This window comes from Squalius cephalus (assembly GCF_949319135.1).
Source record: "Squalius cephalus genome assembly, chromosome: 1".
Lineage (NCBI taxonomy): Eukaryota > Metazoa > Chordata > Actinopteri > Cypriniformes > Leuciscidae > Squalius > Squalius cephalus.
In genome coordinates, this window is record NC_137122.1 from 53,827,589 (window position 1) to 53,843,668 (window position 16,080).

Sequence of the window (16,080 nt, forward strand, 5' to 3'; positions counted from 1 at the left end):
TGTGACCATTTTCAATTTGTATTTCCACTTCAAGGACCCAAGACACTTTAAATCCGAGAAGACAGCCCGGGGTTTGCTGCAGGAGGGATGGAGAGACACGCAGGACCCCGTCATGTGCTCCTATAAGCTAGTGACCGTGAAGTTCGAGGTGTGGGGACTTCAGACACGTGTGGAACAGTTTGTGCACAAGGTCACTGCCACCCTTCCACATGCATATCCCAGACGAGCCCCCTGAAATCCCAACCTTGCAGTTGCTCTCACTGCAGATCACTCAGATCTATAGATAGATCTGTCCATATGGCTGTGCTTACCATAATATTGCATGGACAAATTCCTGAATCATCTTCTTTTTCGTTGTTTTGGAACAGCATTCTTGTCAGCCAATCAGATTTTAGGGTTAGGATTAGTCATCTTTCCGCTGGAGCTAGGGCTTTAACTACATTACTGTTAACCTTTCATTTTTTCTCGGATGTTAGTGCTAGATTAGGGTTACTGTTAGAATTGGGGTTAGGGAAGAATTGGAGTGTTTTTTTTGTCTGTTTGTTTATTTTGACAGAATGAATTCTCCAGGACCAACAAGAGATCCAAGAACTTGTCTACTTTGCAAAATACTTAGCAAAATCACAATCACCATATATTTTAAAGGGTAACTCTCGCCAAACTGCAACCTAGGGTCTTTTTGTTAATCTACCCGAGGAGAACTTTCATTTAAAAGCATAACTAGAATGGAAACGGCACTTTTAAGTTTGACCGTATTTTCGTTTTCGGTCAAATTGCCTTTTGAAAGGGAGTGCTTGGGGCACTTCTATGATCGCATCAAAAATCGCTATTTTTAAAACACTAAGAAGGCTCGACACAACATGAAACTTTGCTCGAAGTATCACCAGGGGCTCTACACATGAACTCGAGCATTGAGAATATTGTTTGTGTACACAGAGTTTACTAAAAAGAAAGATTTTAAACAACTCACCGTAGCTGTTGTTGTTTCCGTCCGCCGGCATTTTGACAGTCAAAAATAGTCGATCTCTGAATGTGAATGAACTGTCTCTGAATTTTATTATTGCTTCTTATATGAGGATCCTTTTTCAAATACAAGGTCAATATTGATTTTCACTAACGACAAAACAACAAATTATCCGTGAATTTGTATGGAACTAACCTTTAGGAGCTTTGCATCTTAAAGGTATAGTGGAGGATTTTCTTTTTCCGGGTGGATCATCAAGACTATTGGTCCTCCTAAGTGTCAATCATTCTGGTGATATGTTTACGTAAGGCCGTCGTACGTGCTCGTGCGCTCAAAACACAGGTTGGGCTTCCCACTGATGCTTCAGTCGCGAAGTTTCTACTTGACAGGTAAAGTTTGGCATGCTATTTGGAGAAATCCATTTAAAATCACTGCTAGTAAAAGTTAATGTAAGCTATGATTAGCTCGTGCATGCTCTCTCGTGCACACGTTTAATAGGCGTTCCCTCTCGGGAGCAGGTAGAGTGTTGCGCATGTGCATTTTTTCAAAAAGTGGAGAGGGCGGTTCTTTTCTAAAATTCGGGAAAATCCTCTACTATACCTTTAACTTTCCTCCCTGTTACGTTGCATTCGGAGATCGACTATTTTTGACTGACAAAATGCCGGCGGACGGAAACAACAACAGCTACAGTGAGTTGTTCAAAACCTTTCTTTTTAGTAAACTCTGTGTACACAAACAATGTTCTCAATGCTCGAGTTCATGTGTAGAGCCCCTGGTGATACTTCGAGCAAAGTTTCATGTTGTGTCGAGCCTTCTTAGTGTTTTAAAAATAGCGATTTTTGATGCGATCATAGAAGTGCCCCAAGCACTCCCTTTCAAAAGGCAATGTCACGGAAAACGAAAATACTGTCAAACTTAAAAGTGGCGTTTCCATTCTAGTTATGCTTTTAAACAAAAGTTTGCCTCGGGTAGATTAACAAAAAGAACCTAGGTTGCTTTTTGGCGAGAGTTACCCTTTAACCTGTCTTTCTCTAGGTGGTGAGGGATGTGCTGTTGCTGGGCCATAGACAGGCTTTCGCCTGGGTTGACGAGTGGATTGGTAAGTTTGACCATTGACCAACCAGTCATCTAATCAGGCTTGCTGTTTATTCATTTCTTTACGTTCATGGTGGTTTCTTTTGTGTTGACTGTCCCAGAGTCATGACTAACAAACCTCATAGACACAGAAGGACGTCGTGATCCATAGCTCACAACCGTGTTTAGTCTTGCATGAGTCACTTCAAGAACAAATGCGACAGTAAAGAGATGTTTCACTTGAGAGATTCAGCTCTTTAAAGTTGTTCATGTTCTCATCGAAGACCTTGACCAAACTGATTAGATGACACCTCTTTAAACAAATTCAGTCATGAACACTGAAAGTGTTCAGATTACAAGACATAGAAAGCAATGCCGTTCTCTCCACACACACAAAAAAAAGGAGACAGCGAGAGGGGGGGAGGCAAGGTTTCTTTTGTCTCTTTCAAGCTTATTGCGTTCTCAGTGAGAACTTAAGTGTGTGTAATGTAGACCACTGCGGGTAGTTAGTTGGTTGAATTAGAGCAGAGGTGACCATTAACCAATCCTGCTTTTGGAGGGCCATCTTCCTGCAGAGGTTAGCTTTAGCCCTAATGAAGCACATGAACCTGAATCAGATCAATCAAGGTCTTCAGGATCACTAAAAAACTTCTAGTCAGATAGGTTGGAGCTTAACTGTAGGAAGCAGGCCCTCCGGGAGAAGGAACGAACACCCCTGAATTAAAAGTACTCGTTAGTCAGGATTTGTTGGCTAATGGTCTGAAAGGGAGACTATTATAAAACAACAGCCTGTAGAAACATATAAAGGTGACATGAAATGTGTTACTGTAGCTTGTTAATGGAAACCTTGTGAACATCAAATGGAATATGATTTTATATTAGATGTTTAGTCCAGGGCTGTCAAACTCCGCTTCTGGAGGACCATACTGTAGTTCTGCAGAGTTTAGCTTCAACCCCAATAAAACGCACCTGATCCAGCTAATCAAGTTCTTCAGGGTTACTTGAAAACTTGGAGCTTCTAAAGGAGTTGAGTTACACACATCTGGGGCCAGTTGCATAAACATAGCCATTATGTTAAGAACTAGCAGTTAGTTAGGGGTAATCAGTCTTACTTTTTCGCCTTTCAATTTAGACCAGTCTACGTTTTTATGTAACTGACTTAAAAAAGATATTAACCGTCTTAAAAAACTAACTTGTAAGACTAGTCTTAGCAGTTCATGCAACCTGGTTTAGTGCAATACATATTCCATTTGATTGAGGAGACTTTGCCTCCATGTTTAAGATGTCCACTACACACCACTAATTGAACTTTCTTTGCTTGGGTGTTTAAAGACATGACAATGGAGGAAGTGAGAGAATATGAGCGAGCCACTCAGGAGGCCACCAATAAGAAGCTGGGCACCTTTCCCCCAGCCATCTCCATCAGCCAGACGCCCCTGCCAGCCTGCGCTCGCAGCGGGCCGTCCAGCGCTCCCTCCACACCCCTCTCCACCGAAGCTCCGGACTTCCTATCTGTGCCCAAGGACAGACCAAGGAAGAAGTCAGCTCCGGAGACCCTGACTCTTCCCGACCCAGCACGAAGAGACTCTGCCTTCCGCCTTCCCAGTCTCTTTTCCTGGGGCTCCAGCCACCCGCAACCTCAGTAGACCACGGTTCTGGCCTTAGTTTATGAAAACACACCCCAGTAATGTGTTTGTTTGACACAACGTGAATCAGTCTCTCTTTAAATACTTAAGGTTTCCCAAACACACAACACACACACAAACACACACACATATGCACAGAGTGGCTTTTTAACCAGTGCAACCTCATATTTTACACTGGGAGTTAATTTACAATAGGCCAAAAAGTGCATTCTGATTTACAAAAACTACAGATCACTGTTAAAATATCTCAGGAGTTGTCCCATTGATAGACAGAGCTGTTTAGTTTTTTTTTTTTTTTTTTCAATTTCCTTCCTGCTGAGCCATTTCTTTTCTTCCCTACATATGTTGAATATGGAGAGGATTTGTAGCCACTGTTGTTTTTGCTGTAGTGGTGTATTTAATGGTATGTTCTGCTCGGTTAATATTCTCATGTTAACGTCACGTGACTTTTTCTCCTCAGGCTTCAGAATTTCTCACTAAAATGAATATGTGTTTGACATGTACTGTAAATATCTCATTTATAAGAATGTAGGGGTCAATTTGATAGTGGTTTCACTATGCTCTTGTCTTTAACTTTGATCTGTCCCATTCCCATGGACTCCAAGTGATACCAACTTTACTGACCCAGCCCTTTCGCTCGGTCCGTCGTTTAACAATACGAACTGGAACTCGTCTGTACATACTGTAGTTTATCTTCATAATATATTTGTTAGATTGAGGAGCATCTGCCATGTAACTGAGTATCCTGTTCTACATTATACTGTATGCTATTGGTTTGGATTTCTGTGATGCATTACCCATGAATATGAATGAAAACGAAGTCCTCAGAGAATGCTTGATAATTAGATTGTTGTATAATCTTTGAGCTCTAAGGAATGTTTGCTGCTGCTGGCCAATGTATACTTTGTAAATTGGAAAGCTCTTGTACTCTTGCTGGTTCCCCTGCATATCTGTTCTTTTAAACTTAAACACTCTTTTCTAAAGGATTCACAAAATGCATTTGCCAAATCTTGGGAAATCGTGCTTTTGATGTCAACTGCCAATGTGAAATTAAAGCATTTGCTACAGTATCTGTTGGGAACTCTAATTCATTCCAGTTTCACCAATGTCTTTGCGGTATGTGGATATCCTAAGGTTACAACCCTTATGAATGGAAGAAAGTGCAATATGGCGGTATAAATCCTGTTTTTTTTTTACGATATTTGAGCATTGAAACCACATTTAAGAGACAGCTTTGGAGAATTTGAAGTTTCCCCGTTTAAAAAGATAGGAGCTGCACTTGCATGACTGAATTAGCTGCATCAGTCACTAAACTGCCGTTTATAAATCCTCTCCCGTGGCCTTATAGTGGAGCGGCTAAGTGATATAATCGTTCAGTTTATGATACAAGCGTGAAAATTGGCATGAGCAGTCTCCGTGGGTCACTTGACAAGAAAATTGTCCGAGCCACTTGAAATTTCAATATGGCGGCCATTTTTCAAGATGGCCGACACCTTAGTGGAGCAGTTAAGTGATATAGTGGTTTATTTGGTGATACAAGCATGAAAATTGGCATGGGCAGTCTCTGATGGTCACTAGACAATAAGCCACCCACAGCTACTTGAAATTTCAAGATGGCGGCCATTTTTCAAGATGGCCACCACCTTAGTGGAGCAATTAGGCTCATGGCAATTTTCATGCTTGTATCACCAACTAAATGATTTCTTAAGCCTAATTGCTCCACTAAGGTGGTGGCCATCTTGAAATTTCAAGTAGCTGTAGGTGGCTTATTGTCAAGTGACCCACAGAGACTGCTCATGCCAATTTTCATGCTTGTATCACCAAATAAACCACTATAACACTTAACTGCTCCACTAAGGTGTCGGCCATCTTGAAAAATGGCCGCCATATTGAAATTTCAAGTGGCTCGGACAATTTTCTTGTCAAGTGACCCATGGAGACTGCTCATGCCAATTTTCACGCTTGTATCATAAACTGAACGATTCTGCCAAACATAAGCACTTAGCCGCTCCACTATTATTGGATTGTAAAGTTCAATATTAGGCACACTTCAGAATCTCATCGGAAGAAGTACTGTTATTATTATTATTATTATAGTAAAACATACTATTTTTGTCACATACTGTTTTTAGTATGCGATTTTAGATGCAGCCTTTGCCTTTACCCTTATTCTACAGGCCATTTTGACTTAAGACATGTCAGCCTGATGCTTGTTATTTTTAAAGCATTAACAAATTTGATCAAGTCTGTGTTATTCTTTAACAGGAAGCAAAGAAAAGGAATATTAATCTCTTCAAACTATATTTTTTAAGATTAAACTTCCCTTTAAATTACTGAAATAATATTTAGTTGCATAACCATTGTTTTTGAGAACTGCTGTGCATCTGCGTTGCGTCGAGTCCACCAACTTCTGGTACCTAAACAGGTATTTCAGCCCAGGATGAACAAACTACATTACACATTTCCTGTAAATTTGGGGGTTTTGCTTCAGAAACGGCCACTACATCAATCCTTTTTGCCTGGAACCAAGATGTTGCTCGCGTACTCGTGCGTTTATGGTTGTTGTCTTGTTGAAAGACCCATTTCAGGGGCATTTCCTCTTCGGCAACATAATCTCCAAGTATTTTGATGTATTCAAACTGATCCATGATCAACACCGTATGAAAAACATCCCCGTACCATAGTTTTTGCGCCACCATGCTTCACTGTCTTCACAGTGTACTACTATGGCTTGAATTCAGTGCCCGGGGGTCGCCTGACGTCCTGTCAATGACCACTAGACCCGAAAAGAACAGCTTTACTCTCTTCAGTCCACAGAATGTTACGGCATTTCTCTTTGGGCCAATCGATGTGTTCCTTGGCAAATTTGAACGGATTCAGTTTTTTTGCTTTACAGGGGCTTCTTGCTGTTAGCTTAGCTTCAATCAGACGTCTTCTGACTGTAACAGTACAGGTCATTTTAGATCATCTCTCATCTTTCTGGAGGTGATGATTGGCTGAACCTTTGTCATTTTGACTATTCTTCGATCTGTTTTAACAGTAGTTGCTCGTTTTCCCCGCTGTGTTTCAGGTTTTTGTTGCCATTTTAAAGCTTGTGAGATTAATATAGCTGAGCATCATTAAATTTGCTGCACTTCTTTATACGTTTTCCCATCTCCTATCCACTTTTTAATCAAATTACGTTGTTCCTCTGAACAATGTTTGGAACGGTCCATTTTACTTAGCAATTCAGAAGGAAATTATTTTATATCAATGTGGGAAACATTAGCTTCCCTTCTTCCTTAATAAAGGACAATTGACACCTGTTTTTATTTTATTTATTTTTTTATAAATGAGGAACATCATAAAATCATATCTCAAATGGTAGTCTAGTCGTTTAAAATTGTTAATGAGCACAGTCGCCAAGAAGCAACAATGTGTGAGAGTGGAATGGGATTGATTTATATATATATATATATATATATATATATATATATATATATATATATATATATATATATATATATATATTTATATATTTATAAAATATTTGCAGTATGCAATATCTCAGAGAGCATCGTCATTTGTGTAGTCACTCAGTTTTACTGAAAATATTTACTTAAATAAAAATGGTCTTTGATCAATTTCTTTCCATTACTTTCAGTAAACACATTGTCAGAGAAGAGATGTCGCTGCAAGAGGAAGGGGAAGTCATTTTGGCACATTAATAATAAAAAAAAATTAAAAAAAGATGTGCACGGGTAAATCATTAATGAACAATACAATATTGCATATAAGAATAAGAACTGTCCGTTTTGATTTCAAAGTGATATTTATATTGGCACTTTTTGGGGGGGACTTTTATTTTGAAGTGTGAATTTAGGGGGATTTTATTTTGAAAATGGATTTCCACAGGCGTTGTTGTTTACACGTTTGATACGCAATCAGTATGCTATCTGAGTGAGATATACATTTAATCATAATTAAGCTAATCGTTCAAGCGTTTGGAACGTCACGACGTACATCAGTTCTTTTGGAACGTAATGACATGTAACACATTCTAGCTGGATGATTATTAAATGCTTGAGGAAGACATGTTAGCTAATGAGAGTAATGGTGCTGCTATCACATAGCCTTGTCAGCTCTCAACACGAGTATAAACAAATGAACTGCACTGAACTTCACTGTCTCTACGGTATTCATTCATAAGGTAAATAAGCATTTGCTAATAATACTGAGATCATAAGGGGTTATAACTCATCATACACCAATAAAAACACGCCATGGCTCAAAGCTACCGCAGAGACCCACATCATGACTCCGTTTACAAACGATCTAGAGACCCCAGCAGTGATTTCAACAGCGATAAACGACACCGAGCATCCGACGAAGCCCAGCACAGACCAGCCGAGACTCTGAGCGCTCACAGACAACTGTATGAGAGGAACTTCCCTCTCTACAAGCAGCCAGTGGAGGTGGGCTTCTTCTCGCTGGACTCTCACAGGGACTTCTTCAATGATCAGAGGCAGCTGAGATATTATGTTGAGCCCAGACAAAGCCCGGATTTTAATTTAAGGGACGGATACACCAACCGCTTCGTGAAAAGAGATGATGGCGTGAAAGAGAAGCTTGATCACATGCTGAAGTGGATTCTGGCCAACAGAGACAAGATCAAAACCAGAGACCAAACCTCATCCTCCAGCAGGTAACATAGGCTACGTATTCTGCACACTATAAATAACGTTATATTTCTTTTTAAGTTTTTAAGAATAACGGATAATTAAATACAGGCTCCGATGTGTAATACAAATACAAATATCACAAATTATTAGAGGGTTATTCACCCAAAAATTGAATTTCTTCCATTTATTCACCCTCATGTCGTTCCAAACCCCTCAGACTTTTCGTTCATCTTCGAAACACAAATTAAGTTATTATTTAATAAAAATCTGAGCAATTTCTGTTCTCTTCATTGAGAGCTACACAACTACCACTTTGATGCTTCTAAGAGTTCATAAAGAGATCGTGAAACTGATCCATATGAATTGAGCGGTTTAGTCCAAATATTTTGAAGAGACTCGGTCACTTTATATGATGAACATATTGAATTTAAGCTGTTATTCACATAAACATTGACCAGCGAACATAAACAGAAGCTCAAACGTGCTGCGTAACACGAGAATGAACCTCATTGGTTCTTGCTGAAGCTCAAACGCGCTGCGTAACACGAGAATGAACCTCATTGGTTCTTGCACGTCAAGCGAACTTGCCACAACTGATGTGTGAGTTGATCAATGTTTATATGTGAACAAAAGCCTAAATTAAATCTGTTCATCATTTAGCCTAGCTAAAGCAATCTTGTCTCTTCAGAAAATTTGGACTAAACCGCTCAATTCGTATGGATCAGTTTTACGATCTCTTTATGAACTTTTTGACTGGTCAAAGTGGTAGTTGCGTAGACTGTCAATGGAGGGACAGAATTCTCTCATATTTCATTAAAAAGATCTTCATTTGTGTTCCGAAGATGAACTAAAGTCTTATGGGTTTGGAAAGATATGACATTATATATCATTATGTTTTTTGGGGGGGCCGCATCACATGACATTTTACAACCTAAGCTTAGCTAACACTGATCATTTTAATAACTTATTATCCTTGACTCATAAGGGTCTGAAGTATTTTTGAATATAATAGATAAAATATGAGCATACCATTGTTGACCCCGTTTGCTTGCACTACACAGCAGAGTTATTATAGATAACTAAAACAAAACAAAAATTAATTACTTGAAATAAAAGAAACATTAATATGAAATGAAAACATTAAAATCTAAATATTAATAAAAACTAACACTGCTGCACAGACGTCTTGTTCCCGTCGTTGAGTTATCAAGCGTGTTTGCAGTGCTCTAGGTGTGGACTTTGTGACATGGAGAGGACACCTAACCAAGGTCCTGACCACCCCGTACGAGACTCAGGAGGGATGGATGCTGGCCGCCTCCAAGTTCAGAGGCACCATCTACATCAGTGAGGTGGAAACGGAGGCTGCCAGAGCGAATCGAGTGACCCGCTCGGAGCGGCAGGAGGAGATGATGTACTGGGGCTACAAGTTTGAGCAGTACACCTGTGCAGGTTTGAGCCCGTCCAGTGTTATCAGACTGCTGATGGTGAAGGATCTCGCCGCTGATCGACCACTGTGCTGTCTTTTAAGATGATGTGAATGGCACTCCAGACCCGGGGGGCGTCGTGAACACCAACGAGGCGTTCTGTACGGTGGTTCAGACCCGTTTGGCCGACCATAAGCTGCTCTTCTCCGGGGAGGTGGACTGCCGTGTCAGAGACGATGCTGTTCCGGCTCCGGGGTGTTATGTGGAGCTCAAGACCTCCGCCGAGATCTGCACCCCGAAACAACGAAGTAACTTCCACAGGTGTGTTTTTCAGACCTGTACATCATTTGCTTTGTTCTGAAATGGGGATTAAAATTGTTACAATGTTGCAATTTCTTCTTGATTCAGTTTCACAAAGCAACATTTCTAAATGGGCAGATACATTTGTTAAAGTCCCCCTGTGGTCAATCCTTTTATCTCTTGTTCACCAAAATTACAGATTTAAAAGTTTTTTCCTTGAACGCTTGAATGTAACTCTACACCCTTGCCTCATTTATATACGCGGTTCTATGAATATGCAAATGAGCCCCGCCTCCACTCACTCACACCAGCTCAGAGATCCACTGGTTGACGATCACACAGTGATCTGATTGGTTACAAGGTAGTTTGTGACGTCAGAAACACCAGCGATTTCAAACTGTGTTTTTGAGACTGTCTTTGGTTCACTGCAGTTTTAAGGAGAAAATACTCAGCAATGGTGTCAACTTATTATGAATTTGTAAATGGTTTATCTTAAAGCATATTAAAAAAACACCACATAGACATATAAACATTAAAAACTGTATTTTCACCACAGGGGGACTTTAAAGCTTTAGTTCACCAAAAAATAAAACTGCAGTCACCCTCATTAGTAGGGTGGTTAAGCGCAAAAATCGATCACTTTGCGATAAAAGCATCAAATTTGGTTGGAAGGCTCACAAAGGGGGTCTGATCAGATTTAGGACCGTAGGCGCTTGAAATTTGACCCCTGGGGGGACAGTTGACCTTTTTGTATCACCATTGGTGAATTGCTTTGGTAGAGACCAGACAAAGATCAGCTCTTAATCACTTGTCACTGTGATGTTTAATTTTGATCACATAACATGAATTTACAGATAATTCATTAAACCATGTATAGTAATATTTAGTATTACAGGAGCAAATTTTAAAACATATCTTATATTTTAAAGTTTAAAGACCTTCTATGTGAAAGTGTGCTCATATTTACATGTATTTATGGTGAAATATGTTATTGCATTTTATGTTTCTGGCAGCTTTTAATTCATTTTCCCATTACGAAATCCATATTTGGCGGCCATTTTTCAAAATGGCCCCAGGGGCCAAATTTTGAGCGCCTACGGTCCTAAATCTGATCAGACCCCCTTTGTGAGCCTTCATACCAAATTTCATGCTTTTATCGCTAAGTGATCGATTCTGATGAAAATCTGCGCTTAGCTGCCCCACTACATGTCGTTCCAAACCCGTAAGACTTTCGTTCATCTTCGGAACTCAAATGAAGATCTTAAATCTGAGTGATTTCTGTCCCTCCATTGACAGTCTACGCAACTACCACTTTCAAGCCCCAGAAAGCTAGTAAAGTCATCATTAAAGTAAATCCATGTGACTCCAGTGGTTTAACCTCAACTTTATGAAGTGGCGCGAGTTCTTTGTTTGTGTAAAAAAACATAACTTACCACTTTATTTACAAAATATTAATCTCCAACGCGTGTGATTTTGTCTGTTCAGACCAATGTGAAAAAACAGCAGATAGGTTGAAATATAATGCAAACTCACTCAAAATGCCCTATAACTATAACGATAACCATAAAGATATAGACCTTATACGGCAAAGAAACAAGTGCGCAGCCATCTTTATAATCTTGTGTTTGTATGTCCATTTTTGCGGTAGCCCTGTATATTTCTATGGCATCGCTGTCGAAGAGTGATTAGCTGGTGAAGTGGATTTACTTATTGTAGAGTTAACGAAAGTTATCATTGAAGCGGATGTCATAACAAATGTCAGTAGACCAAGAAGATTTAAAAACATGTTATGTTCATTCATAAATCTGTAAGATCTTACCTTCATGCTTTGGAAATACAAACCGGAAGTCAGAAAACAACGAGTGCGGCGCTGAAAAGGGGCGGGGCTACATATGGTCTAACTTCTAAAAATTGTTCTAAACACAAAAGAGTATTAGTAGTCCACATCAAAATTATAACGATAACAGCACAGAGTTACAATATCAGTGGAATCACTTTCAGAACGATTCTAGCTGATAAACGATAAAAACTGAGAGCCAATCAGAATCAAACCTGCTTTAAAGGGCTCGAGCATTATACTTATCTTTATAGTCATCGTTCTTGGTGTGAAGATAACAACTAAAGTTTTAATCATTATAATTCTACGAGAATATGGAGGTCCACACCAACTACAACGATTTTTTTTTTTAGTTTATTTTTACGGCTAATGAATGATAAAAACATTGACAGCCAATCAGAATTTACTGGGTCATTTAAAGCGGCAGACTACGAAACATCAGTGCTAATTTAAAATTAAACCAAATGTTCTCGTCCGCTGGTGTGAGAACGCTAAAATAGTTATAGTTATCGTTCTTAGTGTGAATGGGCCTTAACAGTAGGTGGCGCTTAAAAAGCAGTAAAAAAAAAAAATCGCCAGTTCGTGAGCAACACCAAGTCATTGTTTTATGTAACAGCGCAAATCTTATGTTGGCCAGTTTTGTTCGCAGTTCGATCAATGCAATCAGAACACCTCCACATAAAAAAATGTGACATTGACACTATGCAAATGTTTGTGTGTCGTTTAAACCGATGCATTAGCAGCCATTCGTCCAAATTCAAATGTTTATCGCACCAAATCTTTGCACTGAACATTTAAATTGGTGTGAGTAAGGACATTAAAGGTAAATCAGCATTTTCCTCATGTCATTCAAACACAAATTTCTTCACATTTCAATGAATATTAACTCTGTTCTTTGCTGTGGTCAAATGCCACTTCAGTGTTTAGAGAGGGTTTTTCTCAAGGGTTGAAAACATTTATGGGAAATGAATAATAAAAAGTTCTTAGAAACATGTGTTCCTCTTCTAGGTACAAGCTGCTGAAATGGTGGGCGCAGTCATTTCTTCCTGGGGTGCCACAGATAGTCGCTGGGTTTCGAGACCATGATGGGATAGTGGTGTCTATTGAGACCTTCCAAACCTCGAAAATATCACACCTGATCAAGGTTTGCTTTCAATAACCACATATTAAAAGCTTCAAGTCCTGCTTGGTTTAGTCTGAAATTAGAGCTCTGTTTCAAACTCAATGTGAAGCCACAGAAATGGATATTTAGGAGTTTGTGGGAACCATTTTTATGTCATGTTTAATAGAATTGAAATATATAATTGCAGAAATTTCGACTTTTCGGTTCCTTAGAAGGAAGCACATGTTGATTGTAGAACAATAAGTGAGATGCTTTCATTTCTCCTGATTCCGCAGAACGAGCAAAACTGCTGGAAGCCAACGGTCTGTATGAATTTCTGCAACGATTTCTTGTCCTTCGTCAAATCAGTGGTCAAAGAGGACGACCCAAGGTATTCCTGAAAATCAAGCCCCATCCTACAGTTTTTTTCCTTCCCCAGATTGAGTATTGTACACAAGTAAAATGGGTTTGACTTTAAAGCTACAATATGTAATTTTTTTTGCCGCTAGGGGTCGCTAACATCTTACAATAACACAGGCGTAGGTTGATGACGCATAAGCGGGATTATGGAACTTGTCGTCATGCCGAAGGATCTAATAATGTTTATGGATGAGTGAATACATTGATGTGTTTAACATGACTGAGGAATGAAGCGGCGCGATTGCTAACGAGAGACAGATCTCAGCGCCACACGCGAGTCCCGCGGATATAAAGGAATAAGGACATTTCATTCTACCGAACTAACTTACACGCAAACTTTGAATTAATACTCACACAGGTCAGTTTATTAGACGAATGAAACTTGTGAGGTAACGCAGCGCTGTTTCACTTGGTCTACACTATCACACTAAACTGCATTTGAGTGTGTTGAAAGTTGGTGTTTGTTGGCTATATGAGACTAGCAGTGAGCTAGATCAACATTAGAATAACATACTGATCATATTCTAACATTTCATCATGTTGAGCTATATAACATTGATTCGTTTTATGTACATTTGCTCACCTCTACATTTTGCGTGTCTCTGTCGAGTCTAAGTTTGTCGCGGACGCTAGCTCTCGGCATCTCGAAAACGCCACGCTGATTTTGATCCTCGTTTTAGTCCTCCTTTTGTCCCAAAGTCTGCTCGCCATGGTCCATAATTTTTGAACGAAACAACAACAGCGTGAGCGCTAACGCAGTTGTCCACGTCTGTCGCCATGGTTACTATGGCAGTACGAGCGGAAACCAGGGATAACGCGGATATTACGTCATTGACAGGCGACAAGTACGACAGGGACAAGCCATTATTTAAAATTGCAATTTCTCTGAAATTAAAAATCTTTGGGAACTTTTGGGATATTGTACACAACTGCAGGAAATATATCACACTGTGCAAGTGATTTTTGGATATTTTATTACAAAAAAATCTCACATATTGTAGCTTTAACGACTCGACTGTGACATACTGTGGTGTTTTTCAGGCTGGTGTACCTGTTGGAATGGGAGCCACACAGAGATGTGACCTACACCGTCCACAGAGACTCTCCGTTCACTTTCTTACCAGAGTGGTTCGTGAAGGACACGAGGAGCCATCGTTCATCTCAACACTGACACACTGACCTAAGGAGATCAGTCATTTGTACCTATCATACACATACTGTATCGGTGCTGTGCACAGCTTGGCATTGCTTGTGTTTTCTGGATTAAGTTTGGATCCTTGAAAACTTGATGTCCATGTGCACTGTTCATGTTTTGTTTTTTATATTGGGATTTTATTTTAGCCTTTGTTGTTATGATGACAAAATGTCCTTTAAATATGTACATTTTCTCTGTTAAATGTTAAAGTCACTATTGTTTTTAAATAATTTTAATAGTTCTATAAAATGACACTTTGGGTCCTTATTCAGGAAACACAAGTTCATTCAATTTTGTGACATTTTAAGAATGATTTTTCAAACGATGAACGCGACCCTATGACTCTAGAAATATCCAACTTCGTATTATTTTGTAGAGATTTTGCACTTGACATGCTGAAGAAAATTAGATAGTGGCTGCAAATTAAGAATTTGTTCCAAAGACATAATTTGTGACCATAGTTTATTAATTCGTTCCCGTAGTTAAATTGTGGCCATGGTATACCAACTTTTTGTTTAGTTTTTGGCCACGATATCTTGTCATGTGTGGGTCTCTGTACTTTTGTGTTAAGCTTTGTAATATTATCTCAGAGAAATCACTAATGAGAGGTCTTTGTCCAAAGCTTTTATTAGCATTCACTTAAAGTTTGCGATTCATTTAAACATGCCACAAATACAGTTAAATAACAGAGGTTATACAAATGAAGTACAAAATATGTGCTATTAATTTTGAAATAAAGAAACGCAAGTACAAAGTCTTAGTTGCAAGTTCATTATGTAAACTCTTTTAGTTTTTAATATCGTATTGTATAAGGTCCACAAGACGAACCAGTTTCATTCACAGCAGGTAAGACGTCTGTAAACCCTCAAAAATGCATATTTAAGACAAGTATGGTGTGAATAAATTCACATTGACCTCAAGCTCGGTTATGCTGAGCTGTGTATTTTTTTTAATGCCATTCATGAAGGCTACATTGTGCTAAATATATTTTAAGTTAGAGATGCGCAATTCTGGATAAATTGAGAATCGCAAATTTTTTATTTTTAACAAAAAAATATATATAGAATTTACTAGATATTCTGACACAGTTTGAATCAGTTTGAGTGAATAATTCAACGACTCACTCACAGACTTCACTTGTTTGATGAATCTGCGTTCTGAATGATTATAACAGTCATTTGCCTCCATCTACTGGTGTAACAATATAATCGATACAGGTTTTAAGTGCAAAGTTACTTTAAAAAGCTGATTTGCTCTATTTTGATCGCAATCGTAGACATCAGTGTTTATATCCGAACTATAAACTTTTATCCCAGTTCTTCTGTGATAATTGAATATTTGTAAATAATGATACTGTTTGTGACGCCGTTTCACACCTGTACATGACAACTGCTCTCTCTGGCTCAGCGGCAGCGCCAACACAGATCTGACGGTTCGCTGTGATCGCACTGGTCAAA

General features: G+C 39.1%; 3 protein-coding genes across 4 annotated transcripts in view; 2 read left to right on the forward strand and 1 right to left on the reverse strand.

The window, feature by feature from the left end:
- pitpnc1a (phosphatidylinositol transfer protein cytoplasmic 1a) overlaps window positions 1–4,753 on the forward strand; it is a 99,217-nt gene extending 94,464 nt beyond the window's left edge. The window contains exons 7-9 of the mRNA XM_079874195.1: window positions 35–190; window positions 2,000–2,063; window positions 3,371–4,753. Of these exons, the coding sequence (XP_079730321.1) occupies window positions 35–190; window positions 2,000–2,063; window positions 3,371–3,684 (534 nt within the window). The 3' untranslated portion in view covers window positions 3,685–4,753. The remainder of the gene's footprint in view (window positions 1–34; window positions 191–1,999; window positions 2,064–3,370) is intronic.
- Window positions 1–16,080, reverse strand: part of slc25a17l (solute carrier family 25 member 17-like) — a 33,256-nt gene that overhangs the window by 4,974 nt on the left and 12,202 nt on the right. The window contains exon 10 of one of the 2 annotated variants that reach the window (XR_013821512.1): window positions 8,494–10,126. The exons of the other annotated variant lie outside the window; for it this stretch is intronic. The gene's annotated coding sequence lies outside the window, so the exon portion shown is untranslated. Of the gene's footprint in view, window positions 1–8,493; window positions 10,127–16,080 lie in introns of those variants that run through there. 2 annotated transcript variants of the gene reach the window in all.
- On the forward strand, window positions 7,561–15,380 carry dxo (decapping exoribonuclease). The gene is made up of 6 exons (XM_079874079.1): window positions 7,561–8,368; window positions 9,568–9,794; window positions 9,874–10,090; window positions 12,915–13,050; window positions 13,305–13,399; window positions 14,470–15,380. Exons 1-6 carry the CDS (start codon window positions 7,947–7,949, stop codon window positions 14,597–14,599), a joined length of 1,227 nt encoding a protein of 408 aa, XP_079730205.1. The 5' UTR covers window positions 7,561–7,946; the 3' UTR covers window positions 14,600–15,380.

What these genes read in the sequence shown, in the direction of transcription:
- dxo (XM_079874079.1), top strand. Translation starts at nt 7,947, where the DNA reads ATGGCTCAAAGCTACCGCAGAGACCCACATCATGACTCCGTTTACAAA. An exon ending in TGAGCAGTACACCTGTGCAG is followed by an intron (nt 9,795 to 9,873) that starts GTTTGAGCCCGT and finishes CTGTCTTTTAAG; the next exon opens with ATGATGTGAATGGCACTCCA. An exon ending in GTCAAAGAGGACGACCCAAG is followed by an intron (nt 13,400 to 14,469) that starts GTATTCCTGAAA and finishes GGTGTTTTTCAG; the next exon opens with GCTGGTGTACCTGTTGGAAT.